This window comes from Temnothorax americanus, unplaced genomic scaffold, assembly GCF_048541705.1.
Source record: "Temnothorax americanus isolate GAGA-0224 unplaced genomic scaffold, ASM4854170v1 Scaffold15, whole genome shotgun sequence".
NCBI classification, from domain to species: Eukaryota; Metazoa; Arthropoda; class Insecta; order Hymenoptera; family Formicidae; genus Temnothorax; species Temnothorax americanus.
The window spans coordinates 3,832,179-3,852,351 of record NW_027509286.1 but is presented as its reverse complement, the minus strand read 5'-3'; the positions used below and the strand labels follow the sequence as shown (position 1 = coordinate 3,852,351).

At 36.7% G+C, this 20,173-nt stretch overlaps 3 protein-coding genes and 1 long non-coding RNA gene across 5 annotated transcripts in view; 1 reads left to right on the top strand and 3 right to left on the bottom strand.

Annotated features, from left to right (window-relative positions):
* Window positions 1–4,125, bottom strand: part of Irsp53 (Insulin receptor substrate 53 kDa) — a 187,826-nt gene extending 183,701 nt beyond the window's left edge. The window contains exon 1 of the mRNA XM_077401912.1: window positions 3,928–4,125. The gene's annotated coding sequence lies outside the window, so the exon portion shown is untranslated. The remainder of the gene's footprint in view (window positions 1–3,927) is intronic.
* Window positions 4,126–10,382: 6,257 nt separating this feature from the next.
* LOC143895105 (uncharacterized) lies at window positions 10,383–12,079 on the bottom strand. The gene is made up of 2 exons (XR_013256228.1): window positions 11,710–12,079; window positions 10,383–11,099 (listed from the first exon to the last, which is right to left on the bottom strand). It is a non-coding gene; the product is annotated as an uncharacterized LOC143895105 (long non-coding RNA).
* Window positions 12,080–12,978: 899 nt separating this feature from the next.
* Window positions 12,979–15,675, bottom strand: Rps9 (ribosomal protein S9). 2 transcript variants are annotated; one of them, XM_077401932.1, is made up of 4 exons: window positions 15,582–15,675; window positions 15,073–15,344; window positions 14,088–14,274; window positions 12,979–13,214 (listed from the first exon to the last, which is right to left on the bottom strand). In XM_077401932.1, the coding sequence occupies exons 2-4, from the start codon at window positions 15,293–15,295 to the stop codon at window positions 13,043–13,045; spliced, it is 582 nt and encodes a 193-aa protein (XP_077258058.1). In that variant the 5' UTR covers window positions 15,296–15,344; window positions 15,582–15,675; the 3' UTR covers window positions 12,979–13,042. The 2 variants fall into 2 exon arrangements, with proteins under 2 accessions (XP_077258058.1, XP_077258059.1); XM_077401933.1 differs by having other exon boundaries at window positions 15,073–15,310.
* A 1,012-nt stretch (window positions 15,676–16,687) lies between these two features.
* LOC143895094 (glucose-fructose oxidoreductase domain-containing protein 1) lies at window positions 16,688–19,510 on the top strand. The gene is made up of 2 exons (XM_077401918.1): window positions 16,688–17,483; window positions 18,597–19,510. Exons 1-2 carry the CDS (start codon window positions 16,997–16,999, stop codon window positions 19,268–19,270), a joined length of 1,161 nt encoding a protein of 386 aa, XP_077258044.1. The 5' UTR covers window positions 16,688–16,996; the 3' UTR covers window positions 19,271–19,510.
* The last annotated feature ends 663 nt before the right edge of the window (window positions 19,511–20,173 follow it).

Here is a 20,173-nt window from a genome sequence, read left to right as displayed (position 1 = left end):
AAGAAACATAAAGTGGCAGACAAATCCATACGTCGGTATTAACATAACGCCTTACCATGCTACGTGCCGCAGGTGTAATCGGGAGTTCCTACCTGCAGGACATCGAAACCGTTCTTCAACCGTTACGGCAGAGCCGGGCAGAACGGCATTCCTTGGCAGTCGCGATTTCAATACGATCTCGTGAATAAATCCCAGTAATCCTCGATGGGCGCGTCCAGGGAATTTCGCGAAAACTCGCGGATCTCACGTCAAATAACGGAATCGTGCCCGGCGAGGACCTCTTACACTGGCAAATTAAAAACGATCGAGAACATGATTTCGAGATATTTCGCACTTGAAATTTTACGCGTATCATAATTCTCATTTTTCTTCTTCCGTTGTTGATTATCGAAGGGTTTGACATGAAAAATTTGCGGTCTTGTGGGAATGTCGCCGGAAGATATGTAACGTCCGTCCTCTTTCCAATACACATACATATCTTATACAGAGGCGTATTAATGATGATAACGTGCGTGCAATATCAAAAACGAGTTTATTAGCGACGCAGTATTTTTCCTTTTGCAAGGCCAGCAGAACGAGGAGGGAAGCTTATAGAACTAGTTCTATAAACGGGATTCCACGAGCTGTAAATTGGAGCGAAAAAAAGCGCACACGCACCTCCAAAGCAGTCATTTTATCTTTTTCTTCTCTCCGCTAGAACTAAAAAACACATCCTTGACTTTCAAAGTCCTTCCCCCCTCTCAACCACCTCTCCACTTATGCTCTTCCTGTTTCCATTGCCTTCCTCTCTTACATCGTAGCTTTAATTTATCGCCTCAAAGAGCTCCGCCCTTTGCTTTATTTATCCATCGATGACGTTCCCTTATCCCGCGCCATCAAAGAAATCCTCAGGGACGTTAATTAACCTTCGAACGCAAAAAAGCGGAACTGCAAAAACGAATATGGGTACGCCCATATTCATTGCAATAATGAAAGGAAGGAAACTATTCTTTAACTCCTTTCATCGTGCGCCATATCATTTTACTTCCGACAAAGTAGGATCTCGATAGCTCCTATTTCAAGAGGGATACGTAATCGCATGTAGCTTACTTTCATGTAGCAATACATTATACATTTAATTTCTAAACGTAAATAAATTAATTAGTATAACGTTAATTTCGCTCAAAGTATTAAATTAATCTCATTAAAAGAATTGAAATAAATTACAAAGCAATGAGAAAGATCCGGAGAAAGATTTTTATAAATCAATAATACTTCATGTATCACATCATATAATTTATACATTCAATTTCCGAACGTAAATAAATTGAGTGTGTAACGTTAATTTCGCTCAAGGTATTAAATTAATCTTATTAAAAAAACTAAAATAAATTAAAAAGTAATGAGAAAGATACAAATTCGCAGAGAAAGATTTTATAAATCAATAATCCACAATTTCTACAGCAAAATTCAAAAAATATGCAAACGTTTTATATGTGTTTTAAATAAATAATAATAATACCATTATATATTTCGGTTAGTTGATCTTCAATATACATATAACTAGCTGTTTGCATTTCAGTTCGTATCTTAGATATTGGTTAAACCCGGGATATATTCGTGAATTGTAGCAACTGAGCGGCTCTAAAATCGCACGTTTAGTGACGTTTACATATCGCAAACGAAGGATACGACGAGAACGTACGATACGACGAGGACGACGATAGGCGAGCGGGTCAAAGAGAAGGAAATTTGCATCGTGACGGAAATCACACGCAGTAAAGAGTTAACAACGAATTACGAGCTGCAATGGACCCCGGTGTCGACTCGTGAATTATCTGTCGGTTCATAAATTCCGATTTGCAGCTGACATTCGGTACCGTTCAATACTCGGCCTCACGCTTATACATTTCATTCCTTTTTTCTCTTTCTCTCTCTTTTTTACCGCTCCGATAATGGCGAAATGGGCCAGCCATTTTGCGCGTTCGACTTAAGAGACGAGATGAAATAGAAGAGATGAAAAAAAGGAAGGAAAAAGCAGGAAAGAACGAGGTAGAAAATCCGAGGAAAGAGTTTTATCGGTGCGGCGGAATCGCTCGCGGATGATTTCCGTCGATGAAATATTCATAATTTAATATGTCTCTCTTCCAGTCGTCGTCTCCTCTTTTCCCTCTCTTATTTGGGCGGGACAGTCGTCGCTTGAGGTGAAATATTCATCCTCGAGATGACGATGATGTCGGTCCGAGAAAATGCGCCACGCGTCATCGATTTCCTCGCGAGTAATCCAAGCGGAGTGCAACCTCAATGCAACGCGCGGTTTTGCGATTCCTCCAATCTTTTCCAACCTTTTAATTCTTCTACTCGATCTGCGAACTAATATCCCGTTTTTTGTTTCAATCGGGATTTTTCGCGAACGTAATTCCCTTTTGTGTTACGCAATCTCTCTCCCTTTTGTATTTTAATTTTACAATTTTTTTTACGCTTAGGGAAATAACGAGTAACTTTCTTGATATTTCCGAGAACCTATCTCCGAGATATTTTTCCGTGCGATTTACATTTTACGCAATTTTCAATTCTTCGATGTATCTCGCGGAAATATGTATTTCCGTATTTCTGTACTCGTTAGTTTCGCAGCGCCAGCATGACTTCGCAAATATCCGGCCATCGACGAGCTCCTTCGTCAACGTAAGATATTTCGTGCGTAAACTTCACGTACAATTCGTTCACATTTTATAGAACTCTTAAATTCAGCACGTATTTTTTCGGGCATTTATCCAAGAGAAAAGCATAGGGAGAAAAAAGGAGACACACGTACAGAGTACAATAGACTAAAGAAAAGAAAACAGAGAGAGAGAGAGAGAGAGAGAGAGAGAGAGAGAGAGAGAGAATGAATGAATGAATGACCTTTATTAGCTTTCTCAGCTATTTTTACATACTACATATTTATACATATAACAGAACGTACTCTTTTAGCACACGTTTGAACATTTTTAGTTCTTCGCATCTTTTAATTTCGGCTGGCAGTGCGTTATACATTTTTACTCCTTCATAGAAAATACTTTTTTGCGCATTTCTCGTCCTACGAAACACTATTGCTATATCGCCGGTTTGTCTGGTTTGCCTATCAGTGTTCTTTCCCACTAATTCTAGACGGTCTTTTAATTGTTCCGGTAACATGTTGTACACCGCTTTAAAGATAAATGTACACACATTATAATATAGCCTCTGTCTTATGGACATAAACTGCAGCGCTTGCAGCATATGCTCCACTTTGGTATATCTATTGCAGAGAGAGAGAGAGAGAGAGAGAGAGAGAGAGAGAGAGAGAGAGAGAGAGAGAGAGAGAAAGATATCGTACATGTTATTTGTTGGGGAATTCAACAAGAATTATGATAGTTACAGTTTATGCGTATCAGATCTATTTTTTCGCGTATAAATTAAAAATCGATCAACTTAAATCTCTCATTGCCAGACAACACGTATGTCTAAAAGACGTCATAAAAAATATCTTTAAGACGTCTTTCGCACATACATATCTAAAATATGTCTTAAATATGTCTTTACAACGTGTTTTAGATATGCGTGTTGTCTAGGATATATAATCTCTCTTTTTTTCTATTGAATTATTGTAGCTTTTCCCGTTCTGGAATATTTTTTTACAACTATGTGAAATTAAATTAAAACAATTTCTCACGTTGTGCGCGCACGAGCGTTTTCTACTTCAATAATTCAGGACAAAATTGATACAGGAGCTCCAATCAGCCCGCGCGCGCGCGCGCCCGGTCCCAATTTCTCGTATAATTACCTTACGGTATCGTAACCTACAGCGATGTTAAAAAAAAACCCGTCGCCGAGCTCACGTATTCCAATGTTCGCGGAACATTTCGGTGTCGCTTTCGCTCCGAGCGACCGTAATTTCCCCTGCTGGTCGGCTTACGCGAGGCTCACCTGAGATCCTACGTGCAGGGAGAGTCAGTGGATCCAGAGATCACGGGTGGACGAGTATCGAACCACCGCGCCAGACGAAGGTAGGTGCTGCTCTCGGGAGAAGAAACGGTTCGGAGCGGAGCACCACGCGGACGAGCGTACGACACAGGGACGATCCGCTTGGCACGACGCGCGCGAGATTACTGACGCGCACGCGGGACGCGGCCGCGCCGGCTCGGCGCGGTTCGACCCAACGGGGGGTAGGCACGCGCGTATCGTACACTCTCAACCCATTAACCCTTTGTGTTTTCGAGGGAGGGAGAGAGAGAGAGAGAGAGAGAGAGAGAGAGAGAGAGAGAGTAGTTTAAATAATAATAATCTTCCCCGCAGCACTGCTCACCTTTACACGACTCCCGAACTCGTAGCGGAGTCCTTCCTTCGGAGGAAACGACGGGAGTTCGCGTGGAAATAAAGTCCCTTGCATTGTATAACTGTATACCCTCACCCAAAGATATCCGAACGTTCGTAGGTGTGTCATGTTCATGGAGAGAGATAAAATTAAAATTCTGGTTATCCTTCGTGATCTCTTGCAACGAAAGTGTGTATTACGATAACGATGTTTGAACTTTTATGAATAATGAAATTTTCTAAATGTTAACGTTTCTGAAATAAGTTTGTTATGTTTAGAACGCGTGGCTTTTGTTTTTTTGTCGAAGAAAAAATAGCATTAATTTAATTTGATTCATTACTGATAGTTGTTATTCGAGAGACTTTAAAAAATCATCAATTTGAAGGGAACAATATTTTTGTGAAATTTTCTCGTTAATTCGTGAAAAGACAAATGTCATTATTTTAGTATATATTTCCATTGCAATACAAAAGTATGTAATAGAGATGTACGAACTATTCGAATTCGAATTTCTATTATTCGAATCCAAACTATTCGAATCTAGATGGCTCAAATACGAATCATACACATTGTCAATTTTATTTTCCATATTTATAATTTTATTTAAAATTAAAAAGTATGATCATGTTAATAGGTACATTCAGTGAGTGCATTCAGTATTAACCGCACTGAGCGGCTAAGTAGCAGTGAAATTTATTTCTAATTTTTGACATGCGTTATCATAACCCTATCAATTTGTAAATAAAAGTTTGAATATGTGTAAAAATATAGTAAGATATAAATATTGATAATAAAATAAACTGTATTATTTTATTTTAATTTCTATGTATGTAATTGGTCCATTGGTGTCGCCTAATTGTTTCACTTACTGCGACATTAAATCTCTACTATTATATAAAAAGAGAAAGTTTGTTTGATTGTCTATTTGTTCGCAAACTACTCATTCATTAATTGACCAAATCTTAAAGAATTATATATGAAATAGAGGTGGAAATTTCCGGACATGATCACCATAAGTTTCGATTTTTTGTTAGGATGTTCTCCGAAGTGATTGAATAATTTTAACATGGGATTCTATAGTTTGTTTGATTATCTGTTTGTTTGCGAACTACTCATTCATTAATGGACCAAATCTTAAAGAATTATATATGAAATAAGGATATAAATTTCCGAACTGGCTACCATGGGGTTTGATTTTTTGTTTTACGACAATCAGAAAAAAAATTTTTAAACAATTTTCTTGAAACCGGTGCAAAAATTTTCTAATTTTTCGGGGATTGCGACAATGGGTTTAATTTATACTTGAGCTGTAGTGAGGAGACAGTAAACATCGTTTCAGAATTCGACCCGAAATGAGATTCTTTTTGCGATCATATTGCATTAATGAACCGATTTTATTGTTTCGATAGAAGTAGGAAAACAAAAAACATCATATATTCAGAAATGTTATAAATAAATATAAAAGTAAAAAAATAAGACTAAAAAAATGAGAATAAAAAGAATAGGGACTGTGGGCGAAGTCGCGGGGCTGGCTAGTAATAGTTATTTGTGTAACAAGTGCTGTACTCGCCTTTGGCTCGTGCGTCAACTCCGCACCCGAGAATTTTCATCTTTACGCACGACTTGCACACCCTATTTTATGTTGCAAGTGCGTGGAAAGTGGTCTATCACGCACGCGTAGCGTGCGCAATGGGCCACTTTCCATGCACGTGTTATATAAAATATATTTTGTTAGTTTTATATTAAATATTTAAATATGTTTTTTGTTTTAAAGAAAATTTATATTATATAATTAATATTATTTTTCCAGATATTTTAAAATATCCTCTTATTATGTGTTAAAATTTAATATAATAATTATTATATTATTAATTAACAATTATATTTCAACAATTTGATTCGATTCGCTTCGATTTGAATGAAATTTTGTCGATTCGATTCAATTCGAATTCGAAAGAGGAAATAAAATTCGAATTTATTCGATTTAACATAAAAAATCCTCTATTTGCACATCTCTATAGTATATAATATATATAATATCAAACATTTTAAAATAAGCGTATATACGACTATATAAAGTCTTGATTTGACATTTCTTTTTTTGCATAGGTATATAATGATGTCTTAGAAATTAAGGCTCCTGGGTAGTCACCGCGGCCATATTAATTTTGTTGTGCATGCCATTTTCAAATAAAAAGACATTTCAGTAAAACATCACTATAGATCGTTTCAGAACACTTCCAAAATTGGCCGAAAACTACCCTTTTCTCTCGACAATAAACAAACAGCCATAAAACGAAGCCTAAACATACGGGAAAAACAGCCGTTAACGACTATCGAAAGGAGGTGAAAACGTTCCTTCCGCATGCAAATCTTACTTTTCGGCCAATTTTACGACTTTCACGAATACGTTAAACGTTAGAGCACAAGCACAGAGCAAATAATAAAGAAATAGCACGCACAACAAAATAGGTTGTCAACATGTCACAAGACAGAATTCTCCATTGAAGAGAGAGAGGAGAGAGTGGCGGCGCGTCGCCATCGTCAATGCAGAGTTCTCAGCTCAAGGATCAGGAGCCTTAAGACTTATATATACTCGTACATACGCAGCAATCTGTAGTCTGGAAATAAGATATATATTGCGTTAAACAAAGAAATTGCTTGAATAAAATCATTTATATAGTTCAACCAAGTTGAAATATTTACAAGAAGACTATAGATTGTTGCGTATATACGAGTACCTATATATTTTAATTTGATACTTCTATACGTATATAAAATATAATAAATTTCATTATTTTTTAAGACAACTTTATACATATAATACGTGCTCGGAAATTACATACTAAAATATTTCAAAAAAAATTTATTTAAATTGCTCCCTAATAGCAATTTGTGATGAAATTTTTATCACAAAAGTGAAAATTAAAAGAGATTTCGCTTGCAATTCGTAACTCGAAAAGTCAGTTTGAATTTATGACAAAATCTGACAATCTCTGCAAATATATATTAATTCATAAGAATTTTTATATTATATGTTTTGGATATCGTTGAGAATTTCTAAAACTTGAATCCCTCGTGGCTTATTTTAAAGAGTTTATCACACAATTTATAGTCGGCATTAACAACAAATTACTTCACAAAGTTTTAATCAAAAACGTAGCACCATTTAATTGAACTTTTCCTCTGCGGCCTTCTCGGTCAAGAGAGAGAAAGGGGAAGGGAGAAAAGGAATTCAATTAAAAAGTACCGTGTGACTATATATGATGCTAATGCAAATTTAATACCTCGCGGCGCGCGCATTTTATTACACATTTAACGACAAATGTGACTATCTCTCTGTCTCCCTCAAATTTTATTCTTATTATATAAAATGTAATCGCGTAATCAGATTAATAGCTGCAACATTATATCATCGCGTATGAACAATACGCAATGAAGATCATTATTTTCGTGAATTAAATTGCATCGCGCAAAATCAATTTTGATTATTTATTATTCTAAATTCATAATCTCAATTACGAATAAATAACAATGTAATTATCGTGTTAACGATATGTCATACACATAGAATACGATGAAAGTATACTCGATATCGAAAGCGCAGCATTGCTGTCACGATCATATTCGCCGCCGACGATTCGAGAGTGTGTCTCCGGCGAGTTTTCTCGCCGAGCATCTTGGATGTGATACGAGTTTATGGGGTCAGTGACGAAAGGAGGACTCACCATGGAATGTGGTAAAGGCCGGAATGAAGGTCGGTACATACAAGAGAGATTCTACCGATCAGTCCATTGGTCAGTCGGTCGGTCGATCGGTCGATCGGCCGGTCTCTCGCTGGCCGTGTTTCTGATAATGGACTCGAAAATACGCAGATCAAGAATTCCCGCGCCAATTTCCCCGTTCTCGGCTCGCTTAACGGTGCTAATTAATTTTACAGGCCGTTCGCTGCGACTAATCAAAGCCGCCCGCCAAATTCTCCCATAAACAAGCCAACCGAGAGGTCCATACGGTGTATAGCGACGTTGCACGATATTTAATTATTTTTGTGAGCACCTCGGTCATCGCTTAATCAAATAATTATGACTAAGGTAATCATTATTAAAAATTAATCAAGTAACAGAATCAATTAGTAGCATTGATATTTTATTGATATAAAGAGCTCGAATTTTGGATTGTTTGTGGCGAATTTCGGGAATTTTTTAACGTGCAGCTGATAAAAATTTTTTTAAAATTTAATCTAACGGAAAACTGAATTTAATTGCGAATTGCGTGGATGTACGAAGAAAATAAAAAAAAATAGTTGGTATGGCATTTATCTGCCTCGTCATAGCAATCATCGTTCAATTTCCTGGTTTTTGTTCGCTTGCCGTTGGCGGTTTTCGAATTTTTTCGGAAGCACGAAATAAAAAATTGCCACCAAGTTGGCATGCAATGCGAATTATATTGAAACACAAATCAGCGCCTCAAAGGCATTGTAACTTTCGTTCAACGAATCCAAATCTGCTACCTCAAAGAAGTCTTTGATGGACACTTTCGATCTCTTGTTATTCAATCGTTACTTGTAATAGAGTCAGTGGCGTAGCCAGGAGAGGGATTAGGGGAATGAATCCCAAAATTTTGGAACCAAATATGAAAATAAAAAGTTGAAAGCGGAGAGAGAAATAAAATTGTAAATGCTTTACAGTCTAAAGACAAATGTTCTGAACGACTGTATGTAATGATAATTGATAAGATGGCATGTCTGTCGTACCGATTACACAAAGTACGCAATCTTTTTAAAATGTTCAGGCTTCTATTATCAAGAGACACGGTAGTGTCTCGCGCCAAGTACACGCGGAGCGAGACCGACCGTGACTCTTTTACGCGACGCGACGGGTTGCGAGTACCCGAGATGTTGAGATCTCGATAACGAGTGAACGAATCAAGTTCTAAGTAGGCTTGATCGATAGCTTGGGGTCCAATTAGGGGGGGGGGGTTTCTCTCATAATATTCCGCTACGTGCCCTACGAGCGGAGATATTGCGACGCAAAGTCCAAATGCGAAAATTTATTTTTAAGATACTCCTCCTCCTAACGCCGACGTCTCAATATTATTATGATTATCAGAGAAACGTCCCTTTCACTTTTTCGACGCTGGCGGCGCAGGTATCGCCAGTTTCGATATCGCGCGCGTATTTCGAAATTAGGTCGATAGACTTATCGGTCAGGAGGAAGATTTCTATTTACAATTAGGTAAATTAGGTATATATATAATAAATTGTCTCAGCCCCCCACTTATGGCGTCCGACTCAAGTAGAGCTCTAAAAATAGAGCTCTAAAAAAGTAGGTATTCTCGTCCGCCATTTTTCTTCCAACCATATGTGAAAACATAACCTTTTCGTAAACGTCAATACGCTTTTCGGTCTCGTATCCTCAGGTTCCAAAATAACTGGCTCCGTTGCAATTAATTGCAGTAATAGAAGCGAAAAAAGGTTTCAACTTTTTCGAATTCCAATAAATGTGGAGCAACGAAAAAAGTGGCTTCAAAATCTAAATCTTCGCCGTGAACAGTGGATATCAAGCAAGTCAGGTTGTGTCTATGAAGTAAGTCCAACGCTGTAAAAGCAAAGCATTATTTATGCCTCATTAAATTGAAAATTAATTGTTTTCCTTATTACAGGTACACTTTGAGGATTCACAGTTCGAAAGTAGACATATCGACGGTTGGACAAAATTAAAGCCAAATGCGGTTCCTACTTTATTTCATGTTCCTAATCTACCTCGCAGGATTAATTCACCTCCAAGGAAGTTTCCATACAAAGTAAATAAATTTTCAAATTTTGTCAAATGTTCAGAATGTGGTAGTCGTAGATTTCGAGCTAGGTATACCGACTTTGGAATCGAGTTTTTCATCAAACTTTCTTCTTTTCTCTTCTAATTATAAATTGTTGAATATATGCAACATATTTGATAGCATATCAATGGTTTTCAGAAGCTACGAAATAAAGTTGCTGGCACGTGTGCACAAAAAGTAGCAGAAGTTCCAATTACTTCAGAAATGGTATTATTATTCGACACACTTGTGGTTCTTTTAATAGAAATTGTTAATTTTTATTTAAAAAACTGTAACATTGTCCAAAATGTTGTAAAACATAAATTATGCTGCCCCATCAAACCATGATGTTTCCAATGAAGTGGAAGTATCCAGTTATATGCCAAAAAGTTTACTGTCATCTGATAGTGAGCAGACTGCACAGGTGGTAGCCGGTTCGTCTTTGGAGGAAAAGAATGGACACTTGCGACTGACGCTTCAATCTGCACAGGTAGTAGCCGGTTCGTCTTTGGAGAAGGAGAATCAGATGCTACGCAGCCAAGTCTACCTTAAAAGAAGCGTCCGTTGACATTGCGGCTAAAAGTGACGATTCAACAATAAATCATGTCGAGCTTGATGTGCACACTAATACGTTTAGTTATTTTTCCGATTATGTCAGCGAATACGATGCAAAGAATATATTTCATTTAGCTGGAAGTACCACGAATGTAGTTGTAAAGCATATTTGTGGAGAATGTGTTGCATTTTCGTTGAGGCACAATTTACCACAGAATGAATTTATAAAAAAGGCGAAACTATACACGAGAGCATTGAACTTGGGTGGCTGAAAAGAACCTTGTTTTGAAACGTTCAACTTCGTTTTACATTCTGACCATTACTATAAAATCTACAAGGATTTCATTTTGAGGAATGGAAACTCAAGGCTCATCGAATGCATTCATAGAAATGTTGAAATTATTTTTCCCACGTGCTGTAATTAAAAAAAAATTATTAAGCATTTTTTTACTGTTTGTTCGTTTTGTAACAAAAATTTTTCTGAGAATAGTAAACAACGGAAGAACGTTTTTGGGTCTGCAAGTTTAAAAAAAGCTTAACCAAAAAGTGTACAAATAAACTTTGAACGTGCTTGATATTTTATAAATATGTATTTTATGAAATAAAATATTGTTTTTAAAAACTAATTCCTAGAGATATTGTAAGCGTGAATTTTTATTAGTCAATGTACATTATTATTATTATTATTATTATTACTATTATTATGTAGTTAGTGTCATTTTTGAAGTAACAATCTTTTAGAAAATTAAATTTTATTTCATACAGTTTTTACAAAGTATAAGTAGTTGCTTTTCATTTACACTCAAGTGATCTAAGTCACTTAGTTATGGGAGTATTTTATACTTAGATAAGATATGTCATTGGCTACGTTCAGCCGATACTCCGCTAACCTAGCGTGAGCAGTCGCTCGTTTTCGCTCGTTTCCTCTCCTTTTAATCCATTGGATCAAAGGAGAGGAAACGAGCGACTGCTCACGATTGCTAGGTTAGCGGAGTATCGGCTGAACGCACCCATTTTGTATTTACCTGCTTATTTTGGTGACAAAACTATCGCATAACAATACAGCTAGATTCATAGCCTCACTTTTAATGTGAGTCTATTAGATTCCTTAAAGTACACGGTCTCAATTTTGGATAAAAACACAATTGAATCTCACTTGCCAGTATGCAAAAGGAACGTGCATTCAACTGGCAATGAGTTATGACGTCACAAGTGAGATTTATCTGAGTTTTTATGTAAATGAAAAGCAACTTACATGTTCTTATACTAAATAAATTATTTGACACTGTACTGTTGTAAATATTCAGCAACTTTCGGATAATGAGAGAACATTTTTAAAATAGGATGTAACCGTTGCATTAATAAACAGAAAAAAATTAGGAATTTATATGCAGCAATTACCTCTACATTTGGCCCAGGATGCGACGTACTTGGATTTTTTTTATTATCCTCAGTTGACACTTTTGGATTTTTTTTATTGTCCTCAGTTGACATTTTACAAATAGCCAAAAATTAATCTAAAAACACAAATATGAAAAAATATGACAAAACTGCAATATGAAGACAATTTTTTTGCGATGAATATTATTTAAATAACATACTTTCAGCTCTTAAAATTGTTGCTCCAAATACGTGCAACGAAACGGAGACACGATGTGTTGATTTACGAAAAATACGACTTATAAAACGAATTCTACTGTCGCGCGTTTAAGAACACATGTCTAATTAATTAAGAATCAATTAACACTTATTTTGAGTGTAACAGATTCGATATTTAAGTTAAATTTTTAGATTAATCGCGACTCCGAAAGCGTATTGACGTTTACGTAAAGATTCCTTGAAAGGTTATGTTTTCACATATGGTTGGAAGGAAAATGGCGGACAAGAATACTCACATTTATATAGTAGCGCACCTCTCAGTTGCCTAAGCAAACAGGGGCAAATGCTGGCCACATTGACCATTGACCTCGTATTAGAGGCAGGAGCTAACACAAATATAAGAAGAAAGAAGAAGTCGGCAAGCCGACACTCGTGCCAGTCTTGGCCCGTTTCTCGAGTATCGGCGTTTCCTACTTCTTTTTTTTTCCAAGGTAGCTATAGAGTTCAACTTAATCGTCATACATTCAAGAAAATAAAATAAAAAAAAAGATTTTCAGCAAATTCAATAAACATTTCAATCAAATTTTAGATTCCATTTTTCAGATGAATCTTCTACATATACTTTTTTATTTGAAAAGAATAACGTTTGGAATGATTCTGTTTAAAAGAAGGAAGAAAAATAAAAAAAACAATAGTGACACAATCGATTATCGCGCTATATATTTATTGATATAATAAATGGCGATAGTAATAATCATTTTAATCTTCTTCCTCTTCTGGTGCGGCACCACCACTTCCTTTCCTCAAGTTCTTCCTCTTGACACGGCCGGGTCTGCCGCCGCCGAAGGGCGACTTGAGCGAGAAATCGATATGCTTCTGCGAGTCCAGTCGCACGATGAATGACGGAATATTCACCACCTGTTTGCGCACTCTGCAACGAAAGATAGCTGCTGATCACTCGGTCTCCTCGGGCTTGCATCGTAGATTAGTCACAAATTCTTTCGTTACAAAAAGCAAGGACTCTACCAAAACTTATCCCTCTTTTTCGACGAGAACAAAGAACCTCAACAACTCGACAGACGTTAAGTGCCGATAAACAGCATTTAAGTGGCCTGCATAAATCAAATTAAGTTAATAACTGAATTCTCGACTCAGTGAACACAATCAACCAGGTCCGGTCGATAAGGTTTCATCGTCTTGGTACCTGAGTAATAGAATTCGTTTGTAATATTACCTTGCAACATCGCACCGAATGTTAATGCATTTCAATATAAAATTTCTGTTAAAAACGCGTGAACATTCAATTTTTAGCATTGTAAAACATCCGAATAATAAAGTCTCACATTAAAACGTAATTTTACAATATAGAATTCTAAAAAATATAATTTCTTTTTTTTTTTGCTCTTTTTAAAAAATATTGCGAATAGTATCCTGACAAGATAATTACAAATTTTAATATCTTTAGGGGATATTTTACACTCAATAATCAAATTACAGAAATCTAAGATCTAACAAAATCGATCATTTAGCACATATGTGAGTATATGTAGCCTGGTCTGAAGCCGAAAAAGGAACTTATATAACCTTAGCCGGTGATTAATCCAGGCTTTTGATTTGGCCTCAAAGATTAGAAGTGTGCCGCGAGGATTATTCGACCACTTCTTGCCCATTTTTTAAGGCATTTCTTTAAACTTCTAAATTGTGCTTAAAACTAAAAATCTCTTTCTCGACAATAAAACATTTCCTTCTTTTTTCAGATATTTTTTCTTCTTGTGGTAAAGACCATATTGTTATTATTATTTACCGAATATGACGTTGGCGAATGAGAACGCGGGCATGATGGATGGATTTAGCTAAGCCTAGCTTGAATACTTGGGTCTGCAGACGTCGTTCCAAGAAGTCCTCGATCTTTAGACCCAATACATAATCGAGCTTCATGTGAGCTTCATTCAATACGCCAATCCTTACTAAGCGACGCAGCAGAGCATTTCCTGTGAAAATGTTCTTGTGTATTATACATAGAAATTTAGAAAAAACTAAAAAAAGATTGTTCGTAAATCTTTCAGAATCTTCATACTCATTTCTACAAAAGCATTCAGACAAGAGGTGTCATGGGTTATCATCATGTGTTTTCCTATCATTTTTATGTCAACTACATACCTAGTTATAACCCTGCAATTGTACATTCTTTTTCAGCATTCACTAACAGTATATATAGGTCATTTACGTTCGCAGCATATTAAATAATCTAAAACTTTACCAAAAATTCTGAAAAATTCATAGTTTCTTGAGATTTTAACTACAAATTTGAACAATTTTGTAATTGTTAATTCAATCGCGTTAGATAAACAAACCTTTGCTGCCGAACCATATAGTCAAAGCACAGAGGACGTAAATGACCCACATGTACGGTTGCAGGGTTAAAACGCACTAGTCTAATCTAATTAGAAATGTATTGCATACGTAAATGTATGTCAATCCCAGTGTTCTTTTTTTACTGGCAGTGCTGAAAATGTATAGTTTGCATCACGTAATTATAAATTTTCAGTACTGGCAGTGAATATCGGAACACACCCAATGACTGCGGTCCACTTAACTCTACAAATGCTTTGAAGTATTCCTCTTCTTCTTTCTTTCAATAAAGAAAGACAGAGAAAAAAACTCTTCAAAGCATTTGTAGCATCAAATGGATCACAGCCTATAAACATATATGTGCTTGCGACATACATTTACGGATGCAATACATTTCTGATTAGATTAAGCTGATATAACGTTATAATATAACCAACCTTCAAAGAGGCGTTTTGGATCTTTTTCCTCCAACGTGAGCAATTCACGAGCAGCTTTACGGATCTTGGCCAGAGTATACTTTACTCTCCACACTTCGCGTTTATTACGGAGACCATACTCTCCGATGATGCGTAATTCCTGGTCGAGGCGAGCTTTCTCATACGGCCTTCTGGGCGTGACATAGGTCTTGGAGAAGACCGATGGGATTCTTCCGTTAACCATGTCGGGAGATCGTCACTTCAGCGAAAATTATTATAAATTACATAGATACCTACAGTGAAAAAGAAACAGTCGATTTTTAGATCTGGATAATTTCGCGATTCGAGAACGTCCGCCACGTGTCCGCAATTCAACGAAGAAGCGAAATACACATGGTCTCAAAGTGTTTCGATATAAAAACACCGTGCGTTGGAATAAATAGAAACAAGCTTCGCTGGGGCTACTAATAAAGTAGATTATCTGATGAGTAGAGACGCAAATAGCGTAATTACTCGCGGATATTACTTACCTGTAGCAACGTGATGAGACACAACCTCTCACCGAGACAAACGCGACAAAAATGGACGTCATAGACGAACGTGACCGAGCAGTTCAGCGTTCAGGGTGCCATTACATGGAGCGCGGAAACGCGGAAACGCGGAAGCGCGGAACAGAATAGTAACTAGATTCCGCGTTTCCGCGAGTTGAGTCCCGCACGTTTGAACGGAAAAGCGGAATCCGCTATTATCGTGTATATGTATGGCTGCGTTTCGATATTCACTGCCAGTACTTAACGCAGCCTATGTATGTACCCTGGCTTGCATATAAGATATACTTCATAATAACCATCAACATGATGTTTGGATCTATAATATTATACTGCCACTTTTATTAAATAATAAAGTAATCGAAGAGTATGTGTAAAAGCTTTTTTTTTCAATGTGATTAAACAGCTCCGAAATTTGATGGAGTATACTGTATCCGCGTTGACAACGGATTTTGACGCGTTCGTTCCGCGAGTTTGTTTCTCCTTATATTACATGGAGCACAATTTGCGCGGAAAAGCGGAACAGTATAGTGACAAATAGACATTTGTATTCATTTCTTAAAATTGTGTTCACTTAATTCATTGCAATTTTTATTAATATGCTTATCTTTTCAGCTTATCTATTGAATACAAGCATTTTAATCAATAAATACCGTTAAAAATTAATATTTTATAATTCTCCGTTCCGCTTTTCCGCTCAAAATATGCTCCATGTAATATTAAGGCATTCAAAACAGACGGAACGGATCGACGGAAATCTAGTAAATTTTGTCTTCCGCGCTTCCGCGTTTCCGCGTTTCCGCGTTTCCGCGCTCCATGTAATGGCACCCTGATACCGGCCCTAAAGTTAGCGGTATTGACCAAATAGTATTGGTCAATACTGCTAACTTTAACCGTCGTTTAAGCTAACCGTGGTTGGTGAAATTGCCTCTTTCATCACTTTTAACGCGCACATACGCGTATCTACGGATCATCCTAACCAAGGAAACTTCCGGTTTCATCCCATACATGGCGGAACCAATCCGCAGACGGGCGGTGTCCAAACTCTTTTTATAGGAACTCTAGACTAGACTTTACTACCAGAGAGAAGAATCTCTGTTACTACTCGCGCGCGACGCGCGCTAAAGTTCGATCTCCTTCTCTCTTCTTATTTCGTGGTGCTATCGTAAACAAATTTCGTTGATACATATAAATCTACATGTTTGTTTAAACAATAAAGTGTGAAAATGAGAAAGCACGGCTGAATACGTGCAAGTAAAACTGAAAATAAGCTGTACTTGCCGGGAAACGGATGGAGGTAGCTCGCAGTTATTACTGCATTATAGGTTAAATTTGGAGTGAGAAAAAGGGGAAGAGGAAGAAAAGAGAGCAACATCGAGTGTTTCTACACATTCAGGATGACGTTACCCGGTATCGGGGTATTCGGCACAGGTAGTATCGTTCGAATCATCATACCTTTCCTGAGAGAGAAGGGCTTCAGAATCGAGGCTATATGGGGTCGTATGCTGGCAGAGGTCTCGGAAGTAGCGAGCGATCTTCAAATACCATTTCACACCAGTCGTATAGATGATGTTCTCCTGAGGAAGGATGTAGACTTAATTTTCATAATGTGCTCGCCGAGCTTGCATTCTCAGATTGCTGTCAAAGCCCTAGGCATAGGAAAGCATGTTGTGTGTGACAGGCCTGCGGGTCTGAGTCAAAGCGAGGCTTTGAAGATGGTGCGGGCCGCCCAGTATTATCCTTCACTGATCAGCATAGTCAATCACAGCCTAAGGTTTTTGCCAGCCTTCATACACATGAAGAAAGCATTGGAAGACGGATATCTGGGTGGATCTGTAACAGTTATAGAAGTACGAGTACATATGGGAAGTTTGTTACACAATGGTAAATACAGAGAAATAAAATGTAAAACTTTACATTTAACTTTACATTTTAGGGGATACTATAGTGGAGTTACCAAAATTTTGTTAAATACATTAAACTTTTAATTGGTTTTACGGAATTGCAAAATTCTTTTATAGAATTAAAGTATGCACAAAAATGTCCGGTCAATTTTACATCAAAAACGAAAAATTAAAAATTTGAGTACACAGAGCTGTCACTGACAACAATGTTTGCTTAATACAACAATTCTACAGTTTATATATACAAAATGAGATATGTGCGCTCTAGGGAAAACATGTAAGAACAATATTGTGCAATTAAAAAGATTGAAAGCCTAGAAAAAAAGTTGTATGTATTTAACTTATGTGCAAATATAATAAATAATGCACATTCAGGTTGATAGGATAAGTAGTATTGCGTGTAGCAAGAGATGGCGCAGCAATCGGACAAAGACAGATACCTATAGTTAGACAAAGACAGATATAGATATCTATCTATATATATAAAACAAAGCCGGGTTAGTTACACCATTTATAACTCAAGAACGGCTGGACAGATTTTAATGATCTATGGTTTGTTGGATTCGTCTCCGCCCCGAATAGCATAATAACTAAAAAAAAAAAAAAAAAAAAAAACTTAGAAAGATATCCAAATACACCAAATACCAGGGCCGGGGCGAAGCCCGGCGGGGCATGCTAGTATAACATAGAAAACAGGATTAGAAATGTTAACATTATCGACATCGAGGAAGTTCGGCCTTCGCTAAGTATAAGATCTCCTTAAAGAAGAACATAATTTCAAGAATATACAAAATTATGAGATTATATAAATATTCCAAAGTTACTGAGAGTTTTAAATAATATTGAAGATGAAAGATTCTAGAGTTTATTTACAGTAAATCATCCTATAAAAGTTACTGATTTGTTTGTTATAAAACACACAATGAGCAGTACAATTTTCATTAATAAACAAAATTAATGAAAATTTTCTTTTATGTATAACGGAGATCTTTGAAGAGTATAGTTTTTATGTTTTACATATTTTACATTTTAATTAAAGAATTTACATAAAATATTGGATTAGTATTTAATTTATACTTATTAATTTTTTCAGGATACGATTGGCTATGTGACGACACGATGGGTGGCGGAATCTTGGCATTGGTGGGCAGTCACGTTATAGATTTGATTTTTCATTTGATGGGTCAACGAGCTTCGCGGGTGCATGCCGTTGTGAGAACATTTACTCAAACAACCAAGTACATTAATGGGATCAGGCATGTCACGTCGCCGGATTTCTGTAGCTTTCAAATGGAATTGAGTGGCGATACCTTGGTAACGGCTACTCTAAGCAACCACCTGCAGGGACAGCTCTCCCAGGAGGTGCTGGTATGCGGTGGTGGAAATCATCTGGTTGTGCGAGGTGGGGACTTGTACGGATGTCGCGGCGAACAAGAGGAAATCCTGTATCGTGATACCGATGACTTGCAAGGAATATCTTTACCAATGGCGGACTCCATACCCAGGCCTTACGTCAAAGGACTTAGGAAAATGATAGCGGCGCTGAGAGAAGCCTTCCAATCTGTTGAGGATAAAAGAGGTTGGATTAAAGAGCCAGTGTTTTCCGCTTCTACATTCGAAGATGGCCTGTACGTGCAAGCTGTTATTGACGCGCTGCGACAAAGTAACAAACAGCGTGGATGGGCCAAAGTTAACATCCTGACAGAAGAGCCGGATCCGAATCCGTTGTTGAGCGCTGCTGTCAGAGCTACAGCCATCTCGATATAAAAATCTGCTTTGCAAAAGCTTTTCGTTACTGATGAAAAACTCTGTTGTACTGCTATACATCTGATATACATAGAAAATGTACACTGATACATTAATTGTGAGAAATAATATTTAAGGCAGCTATCTTATTAATTCTTATTTTTCTATCATTTAATTTATTATTACTTACGTAATATGATTCATTTTCGTACAGGAAGAAGATTAATGTATAATTTTATTGTACATATACAAACATATACATACACTAATGTATAAAATATTATGTATAAAAATATTTATATTTATAAATACAGGTTGTGCTCTTAAAGTAATAAGTATATTGATTTATAGATATATATACAGGATAAAAAATTAAAGGTTGTAAAAAAATAAAAATCTTATTTCAAAAAAGTTTGGCTATAACATCCTTAATTTTCTATCCTGTGTAGGGTAAACTCTGGTATAATGGCCATACGGAAAAGATGGCTCATGGCTGTAATTTCTCCAATAATAGAGAAACAGTGCATTTTTGTAGTCATTCTCAAAGATAACCAATATTTACAGTAGTTTATGTGCGTACACTTCGAAATAACAATATTGTGAATATTATATCATATTTTTATTTTCGACTGGTTGCAAAGTTTTTCATGTGTCCGCGATAAAAGCTTCTATAACGTCTATAACGCCGAAATCACACGAAGTATGATTTCTAGTATGATACACATGGTCACGCATTGAACCAGGCACGCATCAGGCATGCATCACGTCAAATGTCAGATCGAAAATGTCGTGGAGTAAAGAGCAGATACAGTATTAATATTAGATTAAAAAAAAATATTCACGTCATCTGTTCCACTTCCGCTTTTTATCGAGTCCTTTCTTTTTTATTTTCCATATTAAAAGCATTTCTTAAAGAATGTAATT